This window comes from Balaenoptera acutorostrata, chromosome 2 (genome assembly GCF_949987535.1).
Source record: "Balaenoptera acutorostrata chromosome 2, mBalAcu1.1, whole genome shotgun sequence".
In the NCBI taxonomy this organism is placed as follows: domain Eukaryota; kingdom Metazoa; phylum Chordata; class Mammalia; order Artiodactyla; family Balaenopteridae; genus Balaenoptera; species Balaenoptera acutorostrata.
The window spans coordinates 76,213,479-76,237,948 of record NC_080065.1 but is presented as its reverse complement, the minus strand read 5'-3'; the positions used below and the strand labels follow the sequence as shown (position 1 = coordinate 76,237,948).

Here is a 24,470-nt window from a genome sequence, read left to right as displayed (position 1 = left end):
TTACCTCTGGTATACAGGCTCCTGTGAAACCAAACAAGCCATTGGCATTGTCACTTTTTTGTATTACCAATCTTGCTGTAGTATTCTCTTCAGAAATGCGAGCTCCTCCACATACAGAGACTAGTTTAAGAATGAATAATTCTTCTCCTTCCTCTTCATTGTCATCTCTTGCAGAAATAATGAATGATTTGTTAGTTTCTCCCTGTCTGAATTCCAGATATCCAGAAACAGGGTGTAAATCACTCTTTGCTGGCATGGCATGAAGTTCGTAAATTTCTTCAAGGGTCAATTTCCGCTGGTAGGACCTCACATCCTGCATCAGACCTGTAAATCTATCATTGCCATTCACTCCTGCCCCAATTCTCAGTGTTCCTGGACCTGAAATTAGAAATGGGTTTAAATGCTACAATAACCACAACTATCCTGTCCTGAATTACAAGTGTGATTCAGAAACTGAAGCGATTTTATTAGAAAGTCTTATTAGGTAAGTAAAGCTTTCGCATAACTAGAACACAATTAAATAAAGGCTATCTATTATAAGGAAAAATGAATCAGTAAAGTAATCGCTGGGATTTAAGATATTTTGTACCAAAGGATATGTTGTACATGCGTATGTACGTGTATATACAGAGGTATATGTATATATTTGGATAGACATTTCTTCTGGGAAATCTAAAAATTTCCTTGCACATCTAAGAATGGAATGATTCAATTCAGTCACAGTTTTAAAACTTTAGTATTACTATTCTTTGAGAATTTCAATTCTTGATCTGTTAGAAATTCACCTTGAGTTAAATGAAGCTGTGAGAGTTCAGCAAAAGTTTTTGTGGACCAAAAATAACTTTTAATCCAAACAGCTAATGCAATAAATGTAGAAAAAGAAATATTCCTTCCCAGGAACATTATATGAGTTTTAGGGACTTTTTCATGATAATAACAATATGCAGCTCAACTATTTACTATGCATCAATAATAACCCTCTTTAGGAATTCACCAATTCTTATTACTTTACTTATTCCCTCTCCAATAACTCAACTAAGATATTTATGTAAGATGAGAGTTTGGCAGTGATTTGGGATTGCCTCCATGCCTTCTCCAGAGGTACTGGACTGACTATATAGTAATGAAAGTGAAATATCTACAATAGACAAAAATACAGATGAACTTCACACACAATACTGAACAAACCCCAGACACTCAAGCGTACGCACTGCTCAATTCTATTTACATAAATTTTAAAAACATTTAAAACTAATCTTATGCTCTTAGAAATGGCAATAGTAGTTGGGCATGGTGATGAGTCAATGACTAGAGAAGAGCCAAACAGGGCTTCTGGAACACTGTTTCTTGATCTGGGGGCTGGTTACATGGAGTGCTGAAACTGATGAATTTAAAATTTTTAAAAATTCATCTACCTGTACACCTCTATACACTTTTATATATTTTATAATATACATAAAATATCCTATATTTCATTAATAACCTAAAAATATATATATACCTTTTCAATTTTATTTCTAAGCTACAAATTACATAGACAATATATGTTCTTTGCAGTAAGCTATATAAACACCAGCTCTTACTTTCCCCAGTCTTTCCCATTCTACCACCATGTCATCATAGTGGTTAACATCGTGTCAAAAAAATTGATGTTAATATCAATGTTAATAGACATATGCATATATTCACACAATCAAAAGATTAATAATTTAATGCCACAGATTGTTGTAAGCACAGTTCTTCAGGTTGAAATCAGTAGTGTGTGTATGTTGTTCTTTTGCCCATCTTTTTTCCCACTAGGAAAGAAAAAATACAACCAGATATCTAATGCAGGAGGTTCAGAAGGAAAATATTCTGTTAAGATTTAACCATATAAGCTCTGCTCTACTTTCCTACTAAATAAAAAAACAGAATCAAATTATAGGATAGAGGGGCTGGGAGGGAACTGGTGATTATAACAGAGATAACTGATATTTGTACATAAACATGCACACAAGTGTGTTTCTCAAGGAAACAGCACATAATTCAGCTTAAAGACAAGGATTCTCTCTTTAAAGCACACCACAGAATTCATCAATTTAACTCCTGATACTATAAACCCCTGTAATTGCTGGATTGTTCAATATGATTTTCTTCTGATTCCTCTTTAACCTTATCTCCACCACCCTTTACCTCCAGAACACTGAGCTGACAGCAGTTCTCCAGATACAATACTCTGCTTCACACTTCTACACCTTTGTTCTCTTTTCTACCTGGAATATCACACCCATCCCTCCTACCATCACAAGAAGAATTTTTTTCTTTCTTCCTTATTAATTTTTTCTTTCTTCCTACAATGTGTTGAAGTGATCTGTTTGCACACCTCTCTCCCAGAGCCTATTTCAGGTACTTTAAGGGCAGAGACTCTGCCTGATTCATTTCTGCAACACTCAGCACAGAACTTATGGTCTTGGTAGACGTGTAGTTTTATTTAAAAAAATAAACCAATACACAGCAGATTTTTAAATACCCACTAGCCTTTTTAAGAAGTCAAAATTTTTAAAAACTCAAAATTCAGGGTCCTAATTGTAAAGATAACACTCACCATCAGTAATGGCTTCTCCTTTTAGACTCTTGATTCCTCTGGGCATTGCATTTCCATCAAGGTAGAATTCAATTATACCATCATCGAGGATAATTAGAAGATGCAGCCAAACATTTTCTTCTAAGTATTTCATGACTGTTGTCTTGGCGATATATGTAGCATTGGAACCCAGAGTTTTGTAATGAAGGGAAAGTGTCACGTGGGATTCATTTGTTTGAATTTTTACCCCATAGTAGATGCTTCCGTTACCATCATCCTTTGCTATAACAAATCCATTTGTATTGGCATTGGGCATTACCCAAGCTGAAAATGTAAAGTTGGCAATTGAGTTGTTCCTTGAGGGATGGTGTTTTGGATTAACAGTTCCAAATGCACCCTCTAGCCCACTGAAGTACAAAGCATCTGTTCCACTATGGTGACGCCTCATGTGCGGTTGTGAATGCACAGTGCTGGGAAAAATTCCAGCCAGCAAAAAATCTATCATTGGAGGCAAACCAGCAGTGAACTCACTAGACAGTATTTCCCAGCCTACTCGTACATCACAGAAGACACCCTGCTGCCTCAGAATGGTAAAGTTGGTGATATAAGACATATCATCTTCTGAGAGGACATCTTCTGCCACTTCTCTCTCTAGGCACTCTGAATCCAAGATAAAAACTCCAAAGGGATCATCATTGAATGGAATCATGACTGTCACCTGGAGGTTGGTTCCTGCTAGTTGGCCCCCAGGACCTGGGGACCCACCTGTAATAAGATAATTTATAAGGAATAAAAAAGCAGAATTGGGAGTACTTTCTAGTACAAGATGAAGACAAAAAGAATTTGTTTAGCAAACTTCTCATTAAGTAATTTACTTGTTAATCAATGAATAATAGTGTCACCATATGGCTTTCACCACATTTTCAAGGGTATTCTGGTTCAGTATAATTTCATTAACAACCAGTCGAGCCTGAAAAGAGGATACTAACTAGAAAGGTTTAATTCCCATGCTTAAAACCAAGTGATGGGAAAATTGATTATTTAAATTATGGTACGAAGACCAACTTTAAGCTACCATGAATCTGTACTTCCTAACTACCATTAATGTTTTGTTGGAGATACTCTATTTGGTGTGGAAAAAAATCTATTTACAAGTTTGAGGATGGATATGTCTCCATCCATAAAACTTCATCTAACTGCATTTTCTATACACCTCTAATTATTCCAGCATAAAATAGTAAATTTTGGTGGTAAAATAAAATAGATGAGAAAACACAGCACCTGAAATGTTTATAAGCTTTAAAATATAAAACTCATTGAATTCAGGAATTTTGTCTGGAAAAGCATGGAGAATTATTGGTTTGGCTCCTTCTCCATCCATAAAGTTAACAGTGCCTGAAGTTTCATAGAACTCTTGTCCAGGTTGCAAAACAGAATCATTCTGAAATAGCTGCCAAGCCACAGAAACATTGCCAAAGTGTCCTCGGTGCCTCCAAATCCTGTATAACAAATTAAAGAAAATTATTTTTTATGAAAAATGTATAAGTAGTGAGTCTAAATCTACTGAGAACTTTCTGTATTATCTCAGAAATACACTTTGTCTATTTATCATCTTTAATATAAACCAGCCAGCCAGTTCTTACTGAGCAACCATGAAGAATCTCATGGAAAAGGAAGAATGAAGTAGAACTTTAAATAATAAAAAGAAGCCGTCTTAAAAATCATAATCTTTGAAGTCCAAACTGGAAGATAAATTCTAAGATAAATCCAATCGAAAAATATTTAGATGAGAATTGGCAAAAGTTCTTCAAAAGCAAAGCCTAGGGTGAGGGTAGTCACATATCATTTGAAAGAAGAATTCCAGAAGACCTTGGATAATTGAAGTCTCTCAGTCCTGACGAGGAACAGAAGTGGGGTAAAGGAGGGTGGGGAGAGTATTTTCTGCTTTCCATCTAAAGTGTCAGGGTTTTTTTTTAAACAAGTGGAAACAGCATGAACAACGTTTACAATTCATTCAGACTACCAACTTTGAAATTCCATTCTTAACCATTTTTTTAATTTTGAAAGATTAACAATGTTTCAAATTTTTGCATACGTAAAGATTTTATTTTATTTTAACCAATTTTGAATTTGCCTTGTCCAAATATGCTTACCAAAATGAATTAGTCTTTCCTTCTTCTACTGCTTTGTCTATGGGCTCCAAGGAAAAAATACCATTTGGGTCATCATTAGCTTCAATTATCACTGTAGCTATTCCAAATTGATATACTACTGTATCACCTAAATTAAAAATGGAAAAGTCAAAATAACAAAAAAGTAATTAACTTATTGTTATATTTGTATTTTTAAACTAAGAAACAGTTTAAAATAAGGTTCAAATTCCAGGAAGAATTTCCTCATTGAAGGTCATAAATAAATGAAAGAGATGCCTAAATAAGTTTAATGTGACCTGTCTCTGAAGAAATGTTTAATTACAGAAGAACTACTTTACTGAAAAACATACATGATATTTTTCTTTGCAATAGGAATATCACCTCAATAGTTTAATTAGAAATTAAAAACATAGCTTTATCAAATTTCAACATTTTGAGGTAGATTCTTTCATTTCATAAAAATTAATGAAAGGATTACCCCATAAGGTATATTCATTAGAATCACTGGTTTAAATACTGGATTGGCCAAAAAGTTCATTTGGGTTTTTCCATAACATCTTACGGAAAAACCCAAACGAACCTTTTGGGCAACCCAATATTTCCCTTTAGATCTCCGCCTTTAGGCAGCAGAGTCTGGTCGGGTCATACACAGAACAAAGCAATCTTTATGGTGTTGAACTTGATTCCTTTCTACTCCAATTGTTTCCACAGCATGTTAGCACCATTACAGCCAATAAATTAGGTCTCTTCTCATCACTCCCCTGAGGTCCATAGCTTTTTCTCTTACTGGAGCTGTTCCCTCTGTGAACAAAAGGCTTCCTAACCTTTATTCACCTCTTTTCACTCCTCAGGACCCAGATCAAGCAACAACTCTTCCGGGAATTCTTCCTTGAATTCCCAAGTTAAGTGCATCCTCCACTGTGTCCCTACAGCACTTCACACTTTGTCAATCTGGCATAGCGATTATCACCTTATATTAATACACACACACACTGACAAGTACACACACTCAGGCACACACACACACACACACACACACACACACACACAATATTACTGTTAAGTCCTTGGACAAATGCTTCTTAATCAATTTCATCCCCTAGCAGGGTAGATGCTCAGTCATTGGTATTTATCAAAGTTCGCTGAACTGATACAAATAAAACTTTGAAAATTAGACAAGGACAACACCTAAAACTAAAATTAGAGAAACAGAAATATGTGGCAAACCAGCACATTAAAAATAATTTATATAAATATACTCAACCTTACTTGATAATTAGCAAATGGAAAGAGGAAAAAAACATAAAAACAGACAGTAAATAACTGTATGGAAAATCCTGACATTACAGAGTAATAAAATAACTTAAAATATATCATAAAATCTAACAAAAACAAATAAAAACAAGAACGCCTAATTTTGGCAGGGTTCTGCTATCATGTGCATTTGTTATGCAGCATGTCATAGGTGGTACTGAAAATAATGGAGAGGAAGGGGAATAGGAAGAAAGACACAAATGGAGAGAGACAAAGGAATAGGGGGAATGATAGACACAGCACAAACAAAAATTAAGTGATCTCTTTCTTTTCCTCTTCTTCTTTCTGAATATTTCAGTCTAAGAGGTAGAGCACAACGTAGGCATGCACACTGTGAGTTAGGGATAGGACACCACAGTGACCCAACACAAGGTTAGAGCTCACGCAGGGTAAGGAGGGCATCTCCAACAGAGAAAAGCTTGGGGTTAGATGTTGGAGTCTGAGTGGAGTGGGAGGGCATCCACATGAGGGTAGGGGGTTGGCCTAGAGCAGGAAGCTAGAACGCTACTGCAGTAAGAAAAGCAGTCTCATTGTGGGAAGAAGGTAAACGAAGCAATGGGAAAGTGGTTACATACAGGGTGAATTAATCAAATAAGTAAATATACTGATATTAAAGATAATGGGAGCTGGATTTCTCATTACCAGGGGAGGAAAGGATAAATATGAAAACTAGAATGAAACTTGTGATATTGGATAGAAATGGAGACCCTAGGTGAACTAACGGTCTTCAATGTATACAGTTAGGTACAGAACTACAGATGTTAATGTGCATGTGTATATACATAAATTCATACATACATACATATATTCCCTATCTCTGTAAGAGGGCGTAGGAGGACCATAAACTCAATAATAATTAGCATACCTAGTGCCAAGGTCCTGGTTTCTACATAACATTCTTGGGCTTTCCCTGGTAGTGCAGTGGTTAAAAATCCACCTACCAATGCAGGGGACATGGGTTCAAGCCCTGGTCTGGGAACATCCCACATGCCGCGGAGCAACTAAGCCCATTCACCACAACTACTGAGCCTGCGCTCTAGAGCCTGTGAGCCACAACTACTGAGCCTGTGCACCACAACTACTGAGCCCTTCCTCTAGAGCCCGTGAGCCACAACTACTGAGGCCTGCACACCAAGAGCCCATGCTCCGCAACAAGAGAAGCCACCGCAATGAGAAGCCCATGCACCGCAACAAAGAGTAGCCCCTGCTCACCACAACTAGAGAAAGCCTCCACGCAGCAACAAAGACCCAACGCAGCCAAAAAATAAAAATAATAATAAAATAAATAAATAAATAAATAACATTCCTCACTAAGAGGAGTCAGGGCTTCTTGAAAAAATGACTCATTTCGAGGTTTTCACAGGGAAAGTATAAGATGAGTCTGGAATAGCTTGCTGTTCCAGGAAGTAAGAAAATGCTCACAGAATAATACGGACAGGTCACAAAGACAAAGAAGTCATCTTGAACAGGCTACCACTGGCCAAATCTGGGACAATTTGACCATCAAAGTAAATAATGAGAGCAAAATAGGGCGACTAGTTAGTTGTTCGTGTCAGTTGCTCGGTGGTGACGGCTGCGGTCACCATGAAGGGTACTGGACGGCAGGCGAAGGTAGTCACTGCGGTGGCGTGCGAGCCCCTCAGATGATGAGGTCATCTGCAATAAATTTCCTGAGACACCTTCAAGATGGCAGACAAGTATCAAGTGGAGATCACCTTCTTCCCCACAAATACATCAGAAATACATCTACATGTGGAACAACTCCTACAGAACACCTACTGAATGCTGGCAGAAGACCTCACACTTCACTAAAGATTTTTTTTTTCCTTTTTCTCTTTTTGTGAGTATGTATGTATATGCTTCTTTGTGTGATTTTGTCTGTATAGCTTTGCTTTTACCATTTGTCCTAGGGTTCCATCTGTCCTTTTTTTTTAGTATAGTTCTTAGCGCTTATTATCATTGGTGGATTTGTTTTTTGGTTTGGTTGCTCTCTTCTTTCTTTCTTTTTTCTTTTTTTAATTACTTTTTAAATTTTTTTATTTTTAATAATTTTTTATTTATTAATTTTATTATTTTTTATTTTAATAACTTTCTTTTTATTTATTTTTTTCTTTCTTTTTTTTCCTCCCTTTTCTTCTGAGCCGTGTGGCTGACAGGGTCTTGGTGCTCTGGCCAGGTGTCAAACCTGGGCCTCTGAGGTGGGAGAGCCGAGTTAAGGATATTGGTCCACCAGAGACCTCCCAGCTCCATGTAATATCAAGTGGCGAAAGCTCTCCCAGAGAGCTCCATCTCAACACTAAAACCCAGCTCCACTCCACGAACAGCAAGCTACAGTGCTGGACACCCTATGCCAAACAACTAGCAAGACAGGAACACAACCCCACCCATTAGCAGAGAGGCTGCCTAAAATCATAATAAGGTCACAGACACCCCCAAAACACACCACCGGACACGGTCCTGCCCACCAGAAAGACAAGATCCAGCCTCATCTACCAGAACACAGGCACCAGTTCCCTCCACGAGGAAGCCTACACAACCTACAGAACCAACCTTAGCCATTGGGGGCAGACACCAAAAACAACGGGAACTACAAACCTGCAGCATGTGAAAAGGAGACCCCAAACTCAGTAAGCTAAGCAAAATGAGAAGACAGAGAAACACACAACAGATGAAGGAGCAAGATAAAAACCCACCAGACCAAACAAATGAAGAGGAAATAGGCAGTCTACCTGAAAAAGAATTCAGAGTAATGAGAGTAAAGATGATCCAAAATCTTGGAAATAGAATGGAGAAAAAACAAACGTTTAACAAGGACCTAGAAGAACTAAAGAGCAAACAATGATGAACAACATAATAAATGAAATTAAAAATTCTCTAGAAGGAATCAATAGCAGAATAACTGAGGCAGAAGAACGGATAAGTGACCTGGAAGATAAAATAGTGGAAATAACTACCACAGAGCAGAATAAAGAAAAAGAATGAAAAGAATTGAGGACAGTCTCAGAGACCTCTGGGACAACATTAAATGCACCAACATTCGAATTCTAGGGGTCCCACAAGAAGGAGAGACAAAGAAAGGGACTGAGAAAATATTTGAAGAGATTATAGTTGAAAACTTCGCTAATATGGGAAAGGAAATAGTCAATCAAGTCCAAGAAGCGCAGAGAGTCCCATACGGATAAGTCCAAGGAGAAACATGCTAACACACATACTAATCAAACTATCAAAAATTAAATACAAAGAAAAAATATTAAAAGCAGCAAGGGAAAAACAACAAATAACATACAAGGGAATCCCCATAATGTTAACAGATGATCTTTCAGCAGAAACTCTGCAAGCCACAAGGGAGTGGCAGGACATATTTAAAGTGATCAAAGGGAAAAACCTATAACCAAGATTACTCTTCCCAGCAAGGATCTCATTCAGATTCAAAGAAGAAATTAAAACTTTTACAGACAAACAAGCAAAAGCTAAGAGAATTCAGCACCACCAAACCAGTTTTACAACAAGTGCTAAAGGAACTTCTCTAGGCAGGGAACAAAAGAGAAGGAAAAGACCTACAATAACAAACCAAAAATAATTAAGAAAATGGAAATAGGAACATACATATCGATACCTACCTTAAATGTAAATGGATTAAATGCTCCAACCAAAACACATAGACTGACTGAATGGATACAAAAACAAGACCCGTATATATGCTGTCTACAAGAGACCCACTTCAGACCTAGGGACACAAAGAGACTGAAAGTGAGGGGATGGAAAAAGGTATTCCATGCAAATGGAAATCAAAAGAAAGATGGAGTAGTAATTCTCATATCAGACAAAATAGACTTAAAGATTATTACAAGAGACAAAGAAGGACACTAAATAATGATCAAGGGATCAATCCAAGAAGAAAACATAACAGTTATAAATATTTATGAACCCAATACAGGAGTACCTCAATACATAAAGCAAATGCTAACAGCTATAAAAGGGGAAATCGACAGTAACACAATCATAGTAGGGGACTTTAACACCCCACCTTCACCAATGGACAGATCATCCAAATTGAAAATACATAAGGAAACACAAGCTTTAAATGATACTTTAAATGAGATGGACTTAATTGATATTTATAGGACATTCCATCCAAAAAACAACAGAATACACTTTCTTCTCAAGTGCTCATGGAACATTCTCCAGGACAGATCATATCTTGGGTCACAAATCAAGCCTTCCTAAATTTACGAAAATTGAAATCGTATCACGTATCTTTTCCGACCACAACACTATGAGAATAGATATCAATTATAGGAAAAAATCTGTAAAAAATACAAACACATGGAGGCTAAACAATACACTATTAAATAACCAAGAGATCACTGAAGAAATCAAAGAAGAAATCAAAAAAATACCTAGAAACAAATGACAATGAAAACACGATGACCCAAAAACCTATGGGATGCAGCAAAAGCAGTTCTAAGAGGGAAGTTTATACCAATACAATCCTACCTCAAGAAACAAGAAACATCTCAAATAAACAACCTAACCTTACACCTAAAGCAATTACAGAAAGAAGAACAAAAAAAAACCCCAAAGTTAGCAGAAGGAAAGAAATCATAAAGATCAGATCAGAAATAAATGAAAAAGAAATGAAGAAAACAGTAGCAAAGACCAATAAAACAAAAAGCTGATTCTTTGAGAAGATAAACAAAATTGATAAACCATTAGCCAGACTCATCAAGAAAAAAAGGGAGAAGACTCAAATCAATAGAATTAGAAATGAAAAAGGAGAAGTAACAACTGACACTGCAGAAATACAAAGAATCATGAGACATTACTACAAGCAACTCTATGCCAATAAAATGGACAACCTGGAAGAAATGGGCAAATTCTTAGAAAAGCACAATCTTCCGAAACTGAACCAGGAAGAAATAGAAAATATAAAGAGACCAGTCACAAGCATTTAAATTGAAACTGTGATTAAAAATATTCCAGCAAAGAAAAGCTTAGGACCTGATGGTTTCACAGGCAAATTCTATCAAACATTTAGAGAAGAGCTAACACCTATCCTTCCTAAACTCTTCCAAAATATAGCAGAGGTGAGAGAGTGTCATGGACATATATACACTACCAAATGTAATATAGATAGCTAGTGGGAAGCAGCCACATAGCACAGGGAGATCAGCTCGGTGCTTTGTGACTGCCTGGGGGGTGGGACGGGGAGGGTGGGAGGGAGGGAGATGTGGGAGGGAGGAGATATGGGAACGTGTGTATATGTGTAGCTGATTCACTTTGTTATAAAGCAGAAACTAACACACCATTGTGAAGCAATTATACTTCAATAAACATGTTTAAAAAAAACAACAAAAAAACAAAAAACAAAATATAGCAGAGGGAGGAACACTCCCAAACTCATTTTACGAGGCCACCATCGCCCTGATACCAAAACCAGACAAAGACATCACAAAGAAAGAAAACTACAGGCCAATAGCACTGATGAACACAGATGCAAAAATCCTCAACAAAATACTAGCAAACAGAATCCAACAGCACATTAAAAGGATCATACACCATGATCAAGTGGGGTTTATCCCAGGGATGCAAGGATTCTTCAATAATCACAAATCACTCAATGTGATAAACCATATCAACCAACTGAAGGAGAAAAACCATACGATCATCTCAATAGATGCAGAAAAAGCTTTTGACAAAATTCAACACGCATTTATGATAAAAACCCTCCAGAAAGTAGGCATAGAGGGAACTTACTTCAACATAATAAAGGCCATATATGACAAACCCACAGCCAACATCATTCTCAATGGTGAAAAACTGAAACCATTTCCTCTAAGATCAAGAACAAGACAAGGTTGTCCACTCTCACCACTATTATTCAACATAGTTTTGGAATTTTTAGCCACAGCAATCAGAGAAGAAAAAGAAATAAAAGGAATCCAAATCAGAAAAGAAGAAGCAAAGCTGTCACTGTTTGCAGATGACATGATACTATACATAGAGAATCCTAAAGATGCTACCAGAAAACTACTAGAGCTAATCAATGAATCTGGTAAAGTATCAGGATACAAACTTAATGCACAGAAATCTCTTGCATTCCCATACACTAATGATGATGAAAAATCTGAAAGAGGAATTAAGGAAACACTCCCATTTACTACTGCAACAAAAAGAATAAAATACCTAGCAATAAACCTACCTAAGGAGACAAAAGACCTGTATGCAGAAAACTGTAAGACACTGATGAAAGAAATTAAAGATGATACAAACAGATCGAGAGATATACCATGTTCTTCGATTGAAGAATCAACATTGTGAAAATGATTATACTACCCAAAGCAATCTACAGATTCAATGCAATCCCTATCAAACTACCAATGGCATTTTTCACAGAACTAGAACAAAAAATTTCACAATTTGTATGGAAACACAAAAGACCCCGAATAGCCAAAGCAATCTTGAGAAAGAAAAATGGAGCTGGAGGAATCAGGCTCCCTGACTTCAGACTATACAACAAAGCTACAGAAATCAAGACAGGATGGTACTGGCACAAAAACAAATATAGATCAATGGAACAGGATAGAAAGCCCAGAGATAAACCCACACACCTATGGTCACCTTATTTTTGATAAAGGATGCAAGAATATACAATGGAGAGAAGACAGCCTCTTCAGTAAGTGGTGCTGGGAAAAATGGACAGTTACATGTAAAAGAATGAAATTAGAACACTCCCTAATATCATACACAAAAATAAACTCAAAATGGATTAAAGACCTAAGTGTAAAGCCAGACACTATCAAACTCTCAGAGGAAAACATAGGCAGAACACTCTATGACATAAATCACAGCAAGATCCTTTCTAACCCACCTCCTAGAGAAATGTAAATAAAAACAAAAATAAACAAATGGGACCTAATGAAACTTCAAAGCTTTTGCACAGCAAAGGAAAACATAAACAAGACGAAAAGACAACCCTCAGAATGGGAGAAAATATTTGCAAATGAAGTAACTGATAAAGGATTAATCTCCAAAACATACAAGCAGCTCATGCAGCTCAATATCAAAAAAACAAACAACCCAATCCAAAAATGGGTAGAAGACCTAAATAGACATTCCTCCAAAGAAGATATACAGATTGCCAAAAAAACATGAAAGGATGCTCAACACCACTAATCATTAGAGAAATGCAAATCAAAACTACAATGACGTATCACCTCATACCAGTGAGAATGGCCATCATCAAAAAATCTACAACAATAAATGCTGGAGAGGGTGTGGAGAAAAGGGAACCCTCTTGCACTGTTGGTGGGAATGTAAATTGATACAGCCACTATGGAGAACAGTATGGCGGTTCCTTAAAAAACTAAAAATAGAACTACCATACGACCCAGCAATCCCACTACTGGGCATATACCCTGAGAAAACCACACTTCAAAAAGTCATGTACCACAATGTTCATTGCACCTCTATTTACAATAGCCAGGACATGGAAGCAACCTAAGTGTCCGTTGACAGATGTATGGATAAAGAAGTTGTGGCACATATAGACAATGGACTATTACTCAGCCATGAAAAGAAACGAAATTGAGTTATTTGTAGTGACGCGGATGGACCTAGAGTCTGTCATACAGAGCGAAGTAAGTCAGGAAGAGAAAAGCAAATACTGTATGCTAACACATATATATATGGAATCTAAAAAAAAAAAAAATGGTTCTGAAGAACCTAGGGGTAGTACAGGAATAAAGACACAGATGTGGAGAATGGACTTGAGGACACGGGGAGGGGGAAGGGTAAGCTGGGACAAAGTGAGAGAGTGGCATGGACATATATACACTACCAAATGTGAAACAGATAGCTAATGGGAAGCAGCCACATAGCACAGGGAGAGCAGCTCGGTGCTTTGTGACCACCTAGAGGGGTGGGATAGGGAGGGTGGGAGGGAGACGCAAGAGGGAGGAGATATGGGGATACATGTATATGTATAGCTGATTCACTTTGTTATAAAGTGGAAACTAACACACCACTGTAAAGCAATTATACTCCAATAAAGATGTTAAAAAAGAAAAATGATAGCGACATATAACCGACGGCATTAAACAGAAATCATGAGTCCATACTGATAAATATATCAATGAAAATATTGAAAGTTTGATGAGTAACAGGATATTTACATAAACTATCTCCCCCACAAAATATTTATTAATTACAAAGGAACAAAAGTACAGTAGAGAAGCCTGGCAGTCACCACCTAAACAGTGGTCTAAGTAAACATGGCAGTAAAGGGACAAAACAAAATCATGTGCCAACAGAAGGGATATAATTGGAACACAGAACTGCATCTATGAAATTCCTGCCAAGGATGCAAAGCCTGAATCTAATAATGAGGAACATCAAACAAACCAAAATGAAGGACATTCAACAAAAGAACTGCCCTGTAATCTTCTATATTATAAAGGTCATGCAAGTCAAGGAAAGACTCTATTCCGGACTGAAGAGATTAAAGAGACACAGCAATTAAATGCAATGCATGATTTAGGAAAGGATCATTTTTGCTAGAAAGGACATTGTTGGTTAAACTGGAGAAATCTGAATGGGGTCTGAGGCAATAATTGTATTAATGTTAACCTGATTTCAATGGTTACATTGTGGTTACGTAGGAAAATGTCCTAGTATATAGGAAAAAACACACTCATGTATTCAGGGGTGATGGAGTATCATGTCTTCAACTTACTCTAAAAGATTAAGGAAAAAAATAACTCTATGTACTCTTAAAAGAATACAATAAATACCAAAAGAAGCTATAATCCCTCTAATTTACTAAAGATGGGGTGAAAACATTCTCAGGACCCATATAATGGGGACAAAACATCCTGCTTCATTTATAGCATGGAGAAGATGGAATTTCCCCTCCTGCAAATTGTCATGCATTGTGGCTGTAGAGCCAATTGGGCTCAAGTCACCCACAGAATGCAGCTTCCCAACCACTATGCCCAGCAGCCTGCTAGGAGGGAAGAGACTACAGATGCCCTAAGCCTTTGGATGACTAGAAAAGACTTAGGGTAGCTTTAGCTAAAAGATTTCTATTCCTCATATAATAATAACATAATTTTCTATGTGTGCTGTATTGTGAAAAAAGATTAAGAATAATGACGTAGAGTATACCAGGTACACGAAGTCTCAACACATATATTCCTCAGCCCTTCCCTCAAGAAAGCAATGAAATAAACAATTTTGCTCTTGAACAATCCCAGGTGACAGTTAAGTGCTTAATGTCATCTCATAAAAGCACTGAAACAACAGATCTGCCATAAATGTAATTTATTTACCTGTTGAATTAAAGAGGATTATATAAAAGGACTCATCTGTTTCTGGGACATCATCTTCATTAACGAATACAGATATGTTCTGCTCTCTACTTCCAACCACAAAAACAAGCATTTCTCCTTTTTCAATGGGAACAAAGTCTCCCTCTCTGGCGGTAGCCTTCCCATCCATGGTAGCATATTGGACAGTGCAGGCAACATCAACAGATCCATTTCTGAGAACTATAAAGTCAGCAGTCTCACCTTCCCGAACCCTCACTACACGAGGTTCTGAAATATTCATAAAGAAAAGAAGAAACGTGTGAGTTTTTCTGATTCCATCTACATATTTTCAGATCACATATGTTTCTCCCTGCTCCCTACAAGAAATGACCTTCACCGTGTCTTTACTTAAAGACTCAGCTCTGATCCCAACGTCTACAAGAGGTCTCCTCTGATTACTTCTAGTCAATGGCCTTCCTCTTGCCTTGACTCCTATGGAACCCATTGTCTTCAACACCCAGTTTGTCATTAAATTACATACTATCTGGAATCCTCTGCCTACTGTTTCATACACCTTATTTTCAAATTTAGGCCATAAGTTCCTTGAGAATAGGCCCAGATATCTTAGGTTTTATTTTTGCCACTTCTTCTACAGGGTTAGTAGAAGACTGAACACAGGACTAACTCATTAAGTACATGTTAACTGAAGGTTAAAATATAAATCAATAATACTCAAGAGGTTTAAGTGTCCTACAGTTGTAAATTGAACAGCTTGCAAAAATGATTTAAGAAAGAATTAGATACCAGTAGATTACATACCAAATAAAACTAAAAGATGTCTCAGGTGGAAAAGACAGTTCTAAAGAAAGCATTAAAGTGGCAAAAATGGGGAAACCTTAATTTATACGTTAACTTATATGTCCATTAAATAATAGTAATTATAGTAAGTAACCATTCATTAAGTACAATACGCAGACCCTGAACTGGCTACACTGTGTACTGGAAGAGGTTATGTGGAAGAGTGTTCCCTTTTGCACAATGGAAAGAAAATACCTTGGAATTTAAAAGTGGGAGGAGAACAAAGCTAACAAAATAGTACTTATTTTCTTTTCTTTTTCCTGCAGAAGATTCTTTAAAGTATTTGTTAAAATGTCAAAGAGATTGAATAATGATCATCCAAACAAATTATGAAATCCTATTTAAACAAGCAACAATTGTGCTTTATTGAAAACGTTCACTTCAAACAATTATTGAAAAAAAGTATTTTTATATGGTTCAAGAAAGATGTGAACTCACTCAAATAAGAAAGCAATACCACCTGCAAAATAAATGGGGTCATCATTTCTTCTAATCCTCAGAGTTGCAGTAGTTTTATTTCCTATTTTAGCTCCTCCAGTGGCATTAAGTAGGATAATGGTAAATTCCTCCATTTCCTCTGGAATCTTTTGGAAAATGTTACACATGCTTTTAGTCAGGTGATTTGTATAAATAATTCCACTACATATTCCTAAATTATTTTTATCTTTTTAAAAAAAGAGCTTTATTAATAACAGTACTAATGTTCGTTTCTACTTCTGAGGCAGAACCACTCTAAATTATTCAAGTAGGCCTCAGAACCCCTCAAAATTTTAATGTACATTCATCCAAACAGTCACTTTATTTTGACTCACTATAAAACTTAAGGGAAATAGAGATATTTTGCCTTATATAAGTTAAAAACAGAAATACTACATAGCTTAAGTTATTTCTATAAGAAAATGGGATATATATTGTTTTTAAGGAAAAACAATGGAACAGAAAAATAACTTTTTGACACAGAACAGAATTCATAATCATAACAAAAGCTCAGCTAGCTCTCAAACGCCCCTTACAAACCTTACTTAAGTTTCACCGAAGCACAGCACAAAGACCTCATTCCCCTGTCCTAACAAGATGAGACTCCCCACATATCTGAGTCTATGTGGCTCACCAGGGGGACACTGCTTCTCTTTCTCATCTATGTAAGCCGGTCTTCTCCAGATCCTAAAATGGAACAGTGTTGGAACTTTGTCTCTCGAGGCACAAGTGTGAAGGAAAGGAGACAGGTTTCCATACCTACTCGAAGCACAGTGTCCCTCAGAAAGGTCCACCCCATGGTTACTAACTTCTTTCTCTGCACTACCCTGAATCCACCATCCACCTGGTCCAATGTCCTGATTCTGAGGGTGCACCATAGGACACTTGGTAGATGTTGCCCTCATCCTCAAAGGGCCTAAGTACAAACCAAGTGCTTAACCTCTCTCACAAGTATGAATCCCTGATATTTGACACCTACGCAGTGTCACCAGCGACTATCGGTTCTAAGAGTTAAAAGTGCCTTCAGGGAAACCAAAAATAATATTTCTATTTTGGCTTAGAGTCAGACATTATCACACATGAGTTCTTTACAGGGGTCCCCAACCCCCGGGCCACGGCAGCCTGTTAGGAACCGGGCCGCAGAGCAGGAGGTGAGCGGCAGGTGAGCCGCTCCCCATCGCTCACATGACCGTCTGAACCATCCCCCGCCCCCTGCCCCCCCCCACCCCCATCAGTGGAAAAACTGTCTTCCACAAAACCGGTCCCTGGTGCCAAAAAGGTTGGGGGACCGCTGCTTTATCACATACTCTCATGACAAAGTAAATTACCAGATGTTTAATTATTTTAAAAAATAATTATTAAACAAAAAAAGAGAGAGTCATATGTGTAACATTTACCTCATCTGGAAGGGAGTAAATGGTGATATTTTTTGAAAATTCCTGATCTCCAAAGAAAATAGTCCCTTGAACAGGAAATACATCTTGCGTAAAGTCTGGACTAACCACCCATGATACATTAACATCACCAAAGTTGCCTCGATTTCTTATTACACCATAAACAGCTGTGAAATACAAATGGGTATAACATATATGAGCATATATTCAACAATTTTAAAATGATGAGTGAAGAAATTGTTCAAATAAAAGTAAAAATAAGCCCTCTTTTTAATAAAAACCAATTATTTCCTTAGCCCAGCCTCAAGGTATATATATAAATTAACCTAGTCTTACCTCTGTAGGTATACAATTGATAAAATAAATGGACTTGATCTTTTCTATCACAGTTTGCGATTTTAAAAGTCATTCAGCAAAAGGAGCAGAATGGTGACTACTAAGGTACACCTATCACAAAGTCCTATAAGGATATTTGTTAAGGGCAGCTAGAGGAAGCTGTATACTCAAAAGTGATTTTCTTACCCAGACAGACACGGCTCTAAAAATAACCTATCAATACATCTCATTTCGTGCCACTGCAATAGTTCCCTAGCAGTAACTCTTAGTTTTTCCTATTTGACTCAACTCATTCTTTTGAGTGTTTGAGTTCTACCACATATGGTTAATTGAAATCAAAATATAACTGAAGTCATCATCACAATACTATGTAAGAAATAAAAATAGCAATATGATTTTTTAAAACACCAATTTCTGTACTACATATAATTTCTCAGCAGTTGGACAACTAAAAATAACTATTTACTAAAGAAATAAACTAAAAATATGACTAATGTCTTCTTCAGTAAACAGTAATAGAATATAAAAAGAATAAATTACCACTATAGGTATCGTCTCCTTTACTTTCATTTATCGTAACAATTAGATCATCAGAAACAAATTCTATAATCCCATGAGGATCATCATTTTTTAGAATCGTTATGTTGACAACTGTAGCACTTCCCAACTTGCTTTTCCATTCACCATGGCTGCTGAGGACCACCCAATAATGTTCATCCAACTAAAATGAACATGCCAAATTAGGAAAAATATAAAGTTGAAATTTTCAGAGGAAATAAGAATATATGTATTCAAGAATCAGTTTTTCACAAACATGCCACTCACTGAAAAAACAAAGCTGATATTTTTTAATTTTTAACATCCTTCCATCAATTAAGAGAGACATCAGATATAAGTATACATTATTCAAAAAGGGAAAAGATAAACCATGATACTATATTAAAATTGTAAGAAGACTTAACCTTATCACTGATGATCTAGTCATTTAAACTAATAAGAGTAAATAAAATAAAATTAATGTAAAAGCTACATATGCAACGGCGTGCAAACATAATGGAACAATATCTGATTCCCTTAATATACAACTAAAATTTATTTCCTTTAAAAGAGTAATTTCACAGAAAAATTTCTTCAGTTCAAAACTGTCTCACTGAAAGTTCAGTCAATACAGACTACATAAAATAAGGTTTAACATATATAAACCTAAAAGGAGATGAAAACTGATTACACACTGAACATTTCAGATTGTTTGGTATTGCTTTACGTAGGACAAACATGGACAATTCAAATTGGAATAAGTCTTACTTTGTTTTTTAAGCTTGTTTTTTTTTATTTTCCAAACATAAGCACTTCTCAATCTTTTCTTGCCCGCTTCCTTTCCTGTATCTCCTTGCCACTGTTCAAAATATTTATATTCATAATATACAAGATACTATCAACTTTCCACAAAAGCACACAGAAAAAATAAAATCCCATACCTCTGGTATCCCATCCAATCTTGTTAGCAAGGTGATTACGATCTCTCTTTCCCCAGGTTTAAATTCCAGTACCCCTGTGTTCCCATAGAATTCATTGCTATCTCTTGGCTCTATTCGGTAGTGTAGAAACTGCTTAACAAGAGCTCCCCTGGAACGGATGATGTGGAGCTCTACAGATTCTCCTTCCTTAAAAAAATCCACAAAATTCAAAAAGATACATGCACCCCAATGTTCATAGCATTATTTATAATTGCCAAGATATGAAAGCAACCTAAGTGTTCATCAACAGGTGAATGAAGATGTGGTGTGTATATATATATATATACATATATATAGATATATAGATATATAGATATACATACAATGGAATACTACTCAGCCATTAAAAAGAACGAACTTTTGCCATTTTAAGCAACATGGATGACTTGGAGGGCATTATGCTGAATAAAGTAAGTCAGACAGAGAAAGACAAACACTGTATGTTATCACTTATACGTGGAATCTAAAAAGTACAACAAACTAGTGAATATAACAACAAAAAAAGAGCAGATTCAGATACAGGAACAAACTAGTGGTTACCTGTGCGTGGGGGGGCAATATAGAGGTGGGAGAGAGGAGGTACAAACTATTGGGTGTAAGATAGGCTCAAGGATATATAGTACAGCATGGGGAATACAGCCAATATTTTGTACTAACTGTAAACGGAACTGTAACCTTTCAAAACTGTATTTAAAAAAACAAAAGAATCACACACCCTGAATTTTGGACTGAATAGGTTTTGCATCACAACTTTAAGCAATGTGTCTAAGGCTCAGCTAGAAATGGCAATGTGTCTCTTTTTCACATTTGTAAAATGTGAAATAGAGCACAGACCTCTTTAACACATTGTGAAGATTAAGGGTTGTGACTACAAAGTGCTTAGAACAGGGAATAGAATATAGAAGGCCCTCATTATATGTTATCTATATGATTATAACAATAATAGTGATGTGTTCTTGCCAGTAAAGTACCATATATAGGACAGGAAAAAAAAAGTCCATAAAAGTTTAAATCCTTCGAGATTGTTCTTTTGAAGCTGTGAGTACAGAATAGATTGAAGTTTCTTTCATACTTACTTTTATAATATAGGGTCCTCTGGAAGCAGGAGAAAATTCAAAAATTCCCCCAGGATCATCATTTTCCAAAATAATTAGGTCACGGCTTGTATATCCAGATTTCAGCACTTGGTTTTCCACGTTGACCCTGGAGAAATCAGAGGGGAAAAAGTCTTACAGGCTTTTTAAGTATTATAGACTACCTATAGTCTTACTTCTGAATTTTGAAGTCTTATTTTAAATATTTACAACACTTCAGATAATGAATATGAAGGTTATTAGGAGGTAAAATTTAAGTTGAATTTAAGTGTATTAAAATCACTTCAGATCAAAACCGTTTTACTGATAACATTTATGGGAGAACGTCTATTTCTGAATTCATTGGTTCTTTCATAATTTGACTGAAACCAAACACTGCATATGTACATTAAAAATACATTAATCAAAGGTTTAAATATATTTTATAAAGTAGTATCAAATTCACAGATTTGTTTCCAGTTTTAGAAAAAGTTAATTTGTAACATGTAGTTTAAAAATAATTTAAATAAAATTGTTTTAACTTTACATACACTTGAATTTCTTTTAAACAAAAAAAACTCATTACATAAGATTATACTAACTGAATACAAGTTGGTTAACTGCTTGGACTAAAGCAAGACACACTGACCAAAAATAAAATTGTGATTAGATTTTAGAAATATTTTGTGACCTTTAATATGATTCTATTCACCTTGATTTTAACCTCACGCATTTTCTTTTGTTTTATTACAAATAAAAAAAATAAAACAAAAGAAAATAATAAAACAAAAGAAAATGCGTGACATACATGGAAAAAATGGAATAGAATAGATCTGAGATACGTGACATGCTATAGCAATTCCTATACAAATCTCAAAAGAACATATTAAACCAAGATGTTTTTTATTTCTGGTTTTTATGTTCAGCCTATAATTAGAATGATCAAAGAGACGAGGACTGTAAAGCTCTGACGGTTTAAAAGCCAGCATACTCTTTGAGAATTCTCAATCCTGCAAGCTGTTCTAAACCCTTCCAAATGTCACTTTCTATTGAATCAAAAAGTACCGCCGATCAGACCTCAAAATTACAATGCAGTCACAATTAATATATAAAAAGGACAGCACACTTCCTGTGTAATAGAGAATCTGAATTAACATCCTTCCCCAGCTTTTGGAAACCTGACAGCCAATACCTAGTATACTAGTGGCCACAGAAGATATAATCCAAATAATAAGATAGTTATCCTTTTTATATTATTAATGCAGTCATATTTTTTCATAGCAAATTTTTTAATAGCAAATTTTCATAGCAAATTTGCCCATATTTCATTTACATTGATATTCTAATTAATTAAAATTTCCTATGTCCATATAAGCTAAGAGACAAAAAAACACGATCAGAATGTGAAATATAAAAATCCATTCTGAGCATTAAACAAATGAATTTATTTTTAATGTGCTACCCTTTTGGAAAAAGGCAAATTTTTGCAAAGTTCTTTATACGACAACTGAGAGAATGTAGGCAAGAAATTGCTTAGATGCACTCAAAAACCAATGGAAGAGATGAGCACCCTGCTTCTGAATTCTTTGTTAAACCGCAAGATTCATAAAAGATGTTAAGTAAGAATCTCACAAGCAAAGGACACTAATTGTTCTCTTGGTTATATGTACACTACCAGGAAAGTTTAAATTTTTAAGTTCTTCAAAACATGGAATTATATAAATTCTCAAAATTTTTATCAGATATCTTAAATGCATTCATAATTTAAAACTCTTAATACAAAAAAAAAAAACTTCATATAAGCTTATCATTAGAAGATAAAAGGACACACAAAGCATGCACAGGCAGGTGGACAAGCAAACTTTCTCGAGACTGGTGGTCATGCAGAACAGCAGCCTTGTCCAAAACATTGACTTGCAAAGCAAAATGTTGAATCACCAAAAACAAGACATTCTTTAGCACACTTACCCAAAATACACGACAAACCTTTCGGTTTCTACCCTGTCAACACAGAAAGGAGGGGGGGAGCGGGGGGTGGGGGGGGGAAGACAGAGACACTGTTTGCCAAAATCTCACCAATACTGTTAGAAATGTGAATGGCAGGGTAAAAATAAAGCTAAAGAAAGCTCTCTTTTTTCCATCCCCCCGCACAAGCTACTCATATTCACTTTAAGGGAACTCTGCACACTGGGTTCTTTGCTATTCACAAATGCTAGCAAAAGGTTCGGCAGTTCCCACTTAGGGAAGATGACCCCATGACCAGCCAGCACGTCAAGACCCATTGAAGACATTCCTTTCCAGGCCTGCTCCAAGGCGCTGGAGGCTGCCAAGCTCTGTGCATGCTCACAAAACCACAGCAGCTGAGCAAATTTCATTCAGCCCGACTTTTAATTACTTAGTAGCTTTAATTAGGTTTCAAAAAAATAAAATCCCACATCCTCAGATCTAAAGCCAGTTATTGTTTGAAAATATAAAAACTCTATCAGCAGAGAAATACATATCTTTCATCATTTGCATAGGAATATACTCAAGAAGCCAAAAGATATCACTGTATCTTTTAATTATGACAAATATTACTTAAATATAACTTCATATCAGGAAATCTAAACACTTTGCCAAATTCCCAATGTGCTGTATTTTTAAACAGCCTGGAGAAACATGTCAGAATGTAGAGTCCTAGTGCTTCATTTTTCAAGTCAAATAACACTATAAATAAGGAGTTGTATACTACATATATTACAATTTTTTCTGAAACAAATTGGCATAATAATATTGTTTCTGATTTGGTGAGAACTAAACAACAAAATATTTTTAATTAGTATGGTATTAAAAGCATCATAAATCATTCAGTACCAGGGCAACTTTTATCTCTATTTAACTGAAATATAGAAAATTTTCATTTGAATTTGACATTAAAAGAAAACCGTAAATGCTATCACAATAAAGTGTTAATTATTTTTTGTTGCAATATTTTATTGTAACTTACTGTAATCACAGTAGTATTCATTCATTCTTTCATTTTAGTTTTGTTAAAAATTTGCAAAATTGAGATGGAGATTTTGACAAAATACGAGATTGTCACATTTATTTAATTAAATATGTCTTAGAACACTGAATTGTAATTTGTTCATGCACAACTGAGATAATTCAAGTATGCACTAGTTACTAATTGCATTAAAACATTTTAGTATAAATTTGAACTAATTTCTTCTGCTTGAAAACAGAGGAACCATTAATTTCTGAAATTCTCTGCCCCATGGTTTATACTTTCTTGTGTACTGCCTTAACCCAGAGGAAAGAGAGAGAGAAAAAATACTTTAAAATTATATTTAGTTACTTTCAAAGATTTACATGATAAGGTTGAAAATGACTATTTTGAAAGAATATGAAGAATAGTCACTTATGAACTTGCAGAGGTATAATTTAAATCATTCTTTAGACATTTAGTTCAGAGTAGAAACTCACAGCTTAGCTAAC

The 24,470-nt window shown here is 35.7% G+C and overlaps 1 protein-coding gene across 1 annotated transcript in view; it reads right to left on the bottom strand.

Annotated features, from left to right (window-relative positions):
- ADGRV1 (adhesion G protein-coupled receptor V1) overlaps nt 1-24,470 on the bottom strand; it is a 540,475-nt gene that overhangs the window by 474,518 nt on the left and 41,487 nt on the right. The window contains exons 13-22 of the mRNA XM_057540356.1: nt 20,997-21,123; nt 19,882-20,067; nt 18,944-19,124; nt 18,071-18,234; nt 16,657-16,780; nt 15,360-15,626; nt 4,717-4,843; nt 3,845-4,062; nt 2,585-3,328; nt 5-378 (exon numbers count right to left, since the gene is read on the bottom strand). Coding sequence (XP_057396339.1) covers nt 5-378; nt 2,585-3,328; nt 3,845-4,062; nt 4,717-4,843; nt 15,360-15,626; nt 16,657-16,780; nt 18,071-18,234; nt 18,944-19,124; nt 19,882-20,067; nt 20,997-21,123 — 2,512 coding nt within the window. The remainder of the gene's footprint in view (nt 1-4; nt 379-2,584; nt 3,329-3,844; nt 4,063-4,716; nt 4,844-15,359; nt 15,627-16,656; nt 16,781-18,070; nt 18,235-18,943; nt 19,125-19,881; nt 20,068-20,996; nt 21,124-24,470) is intronic.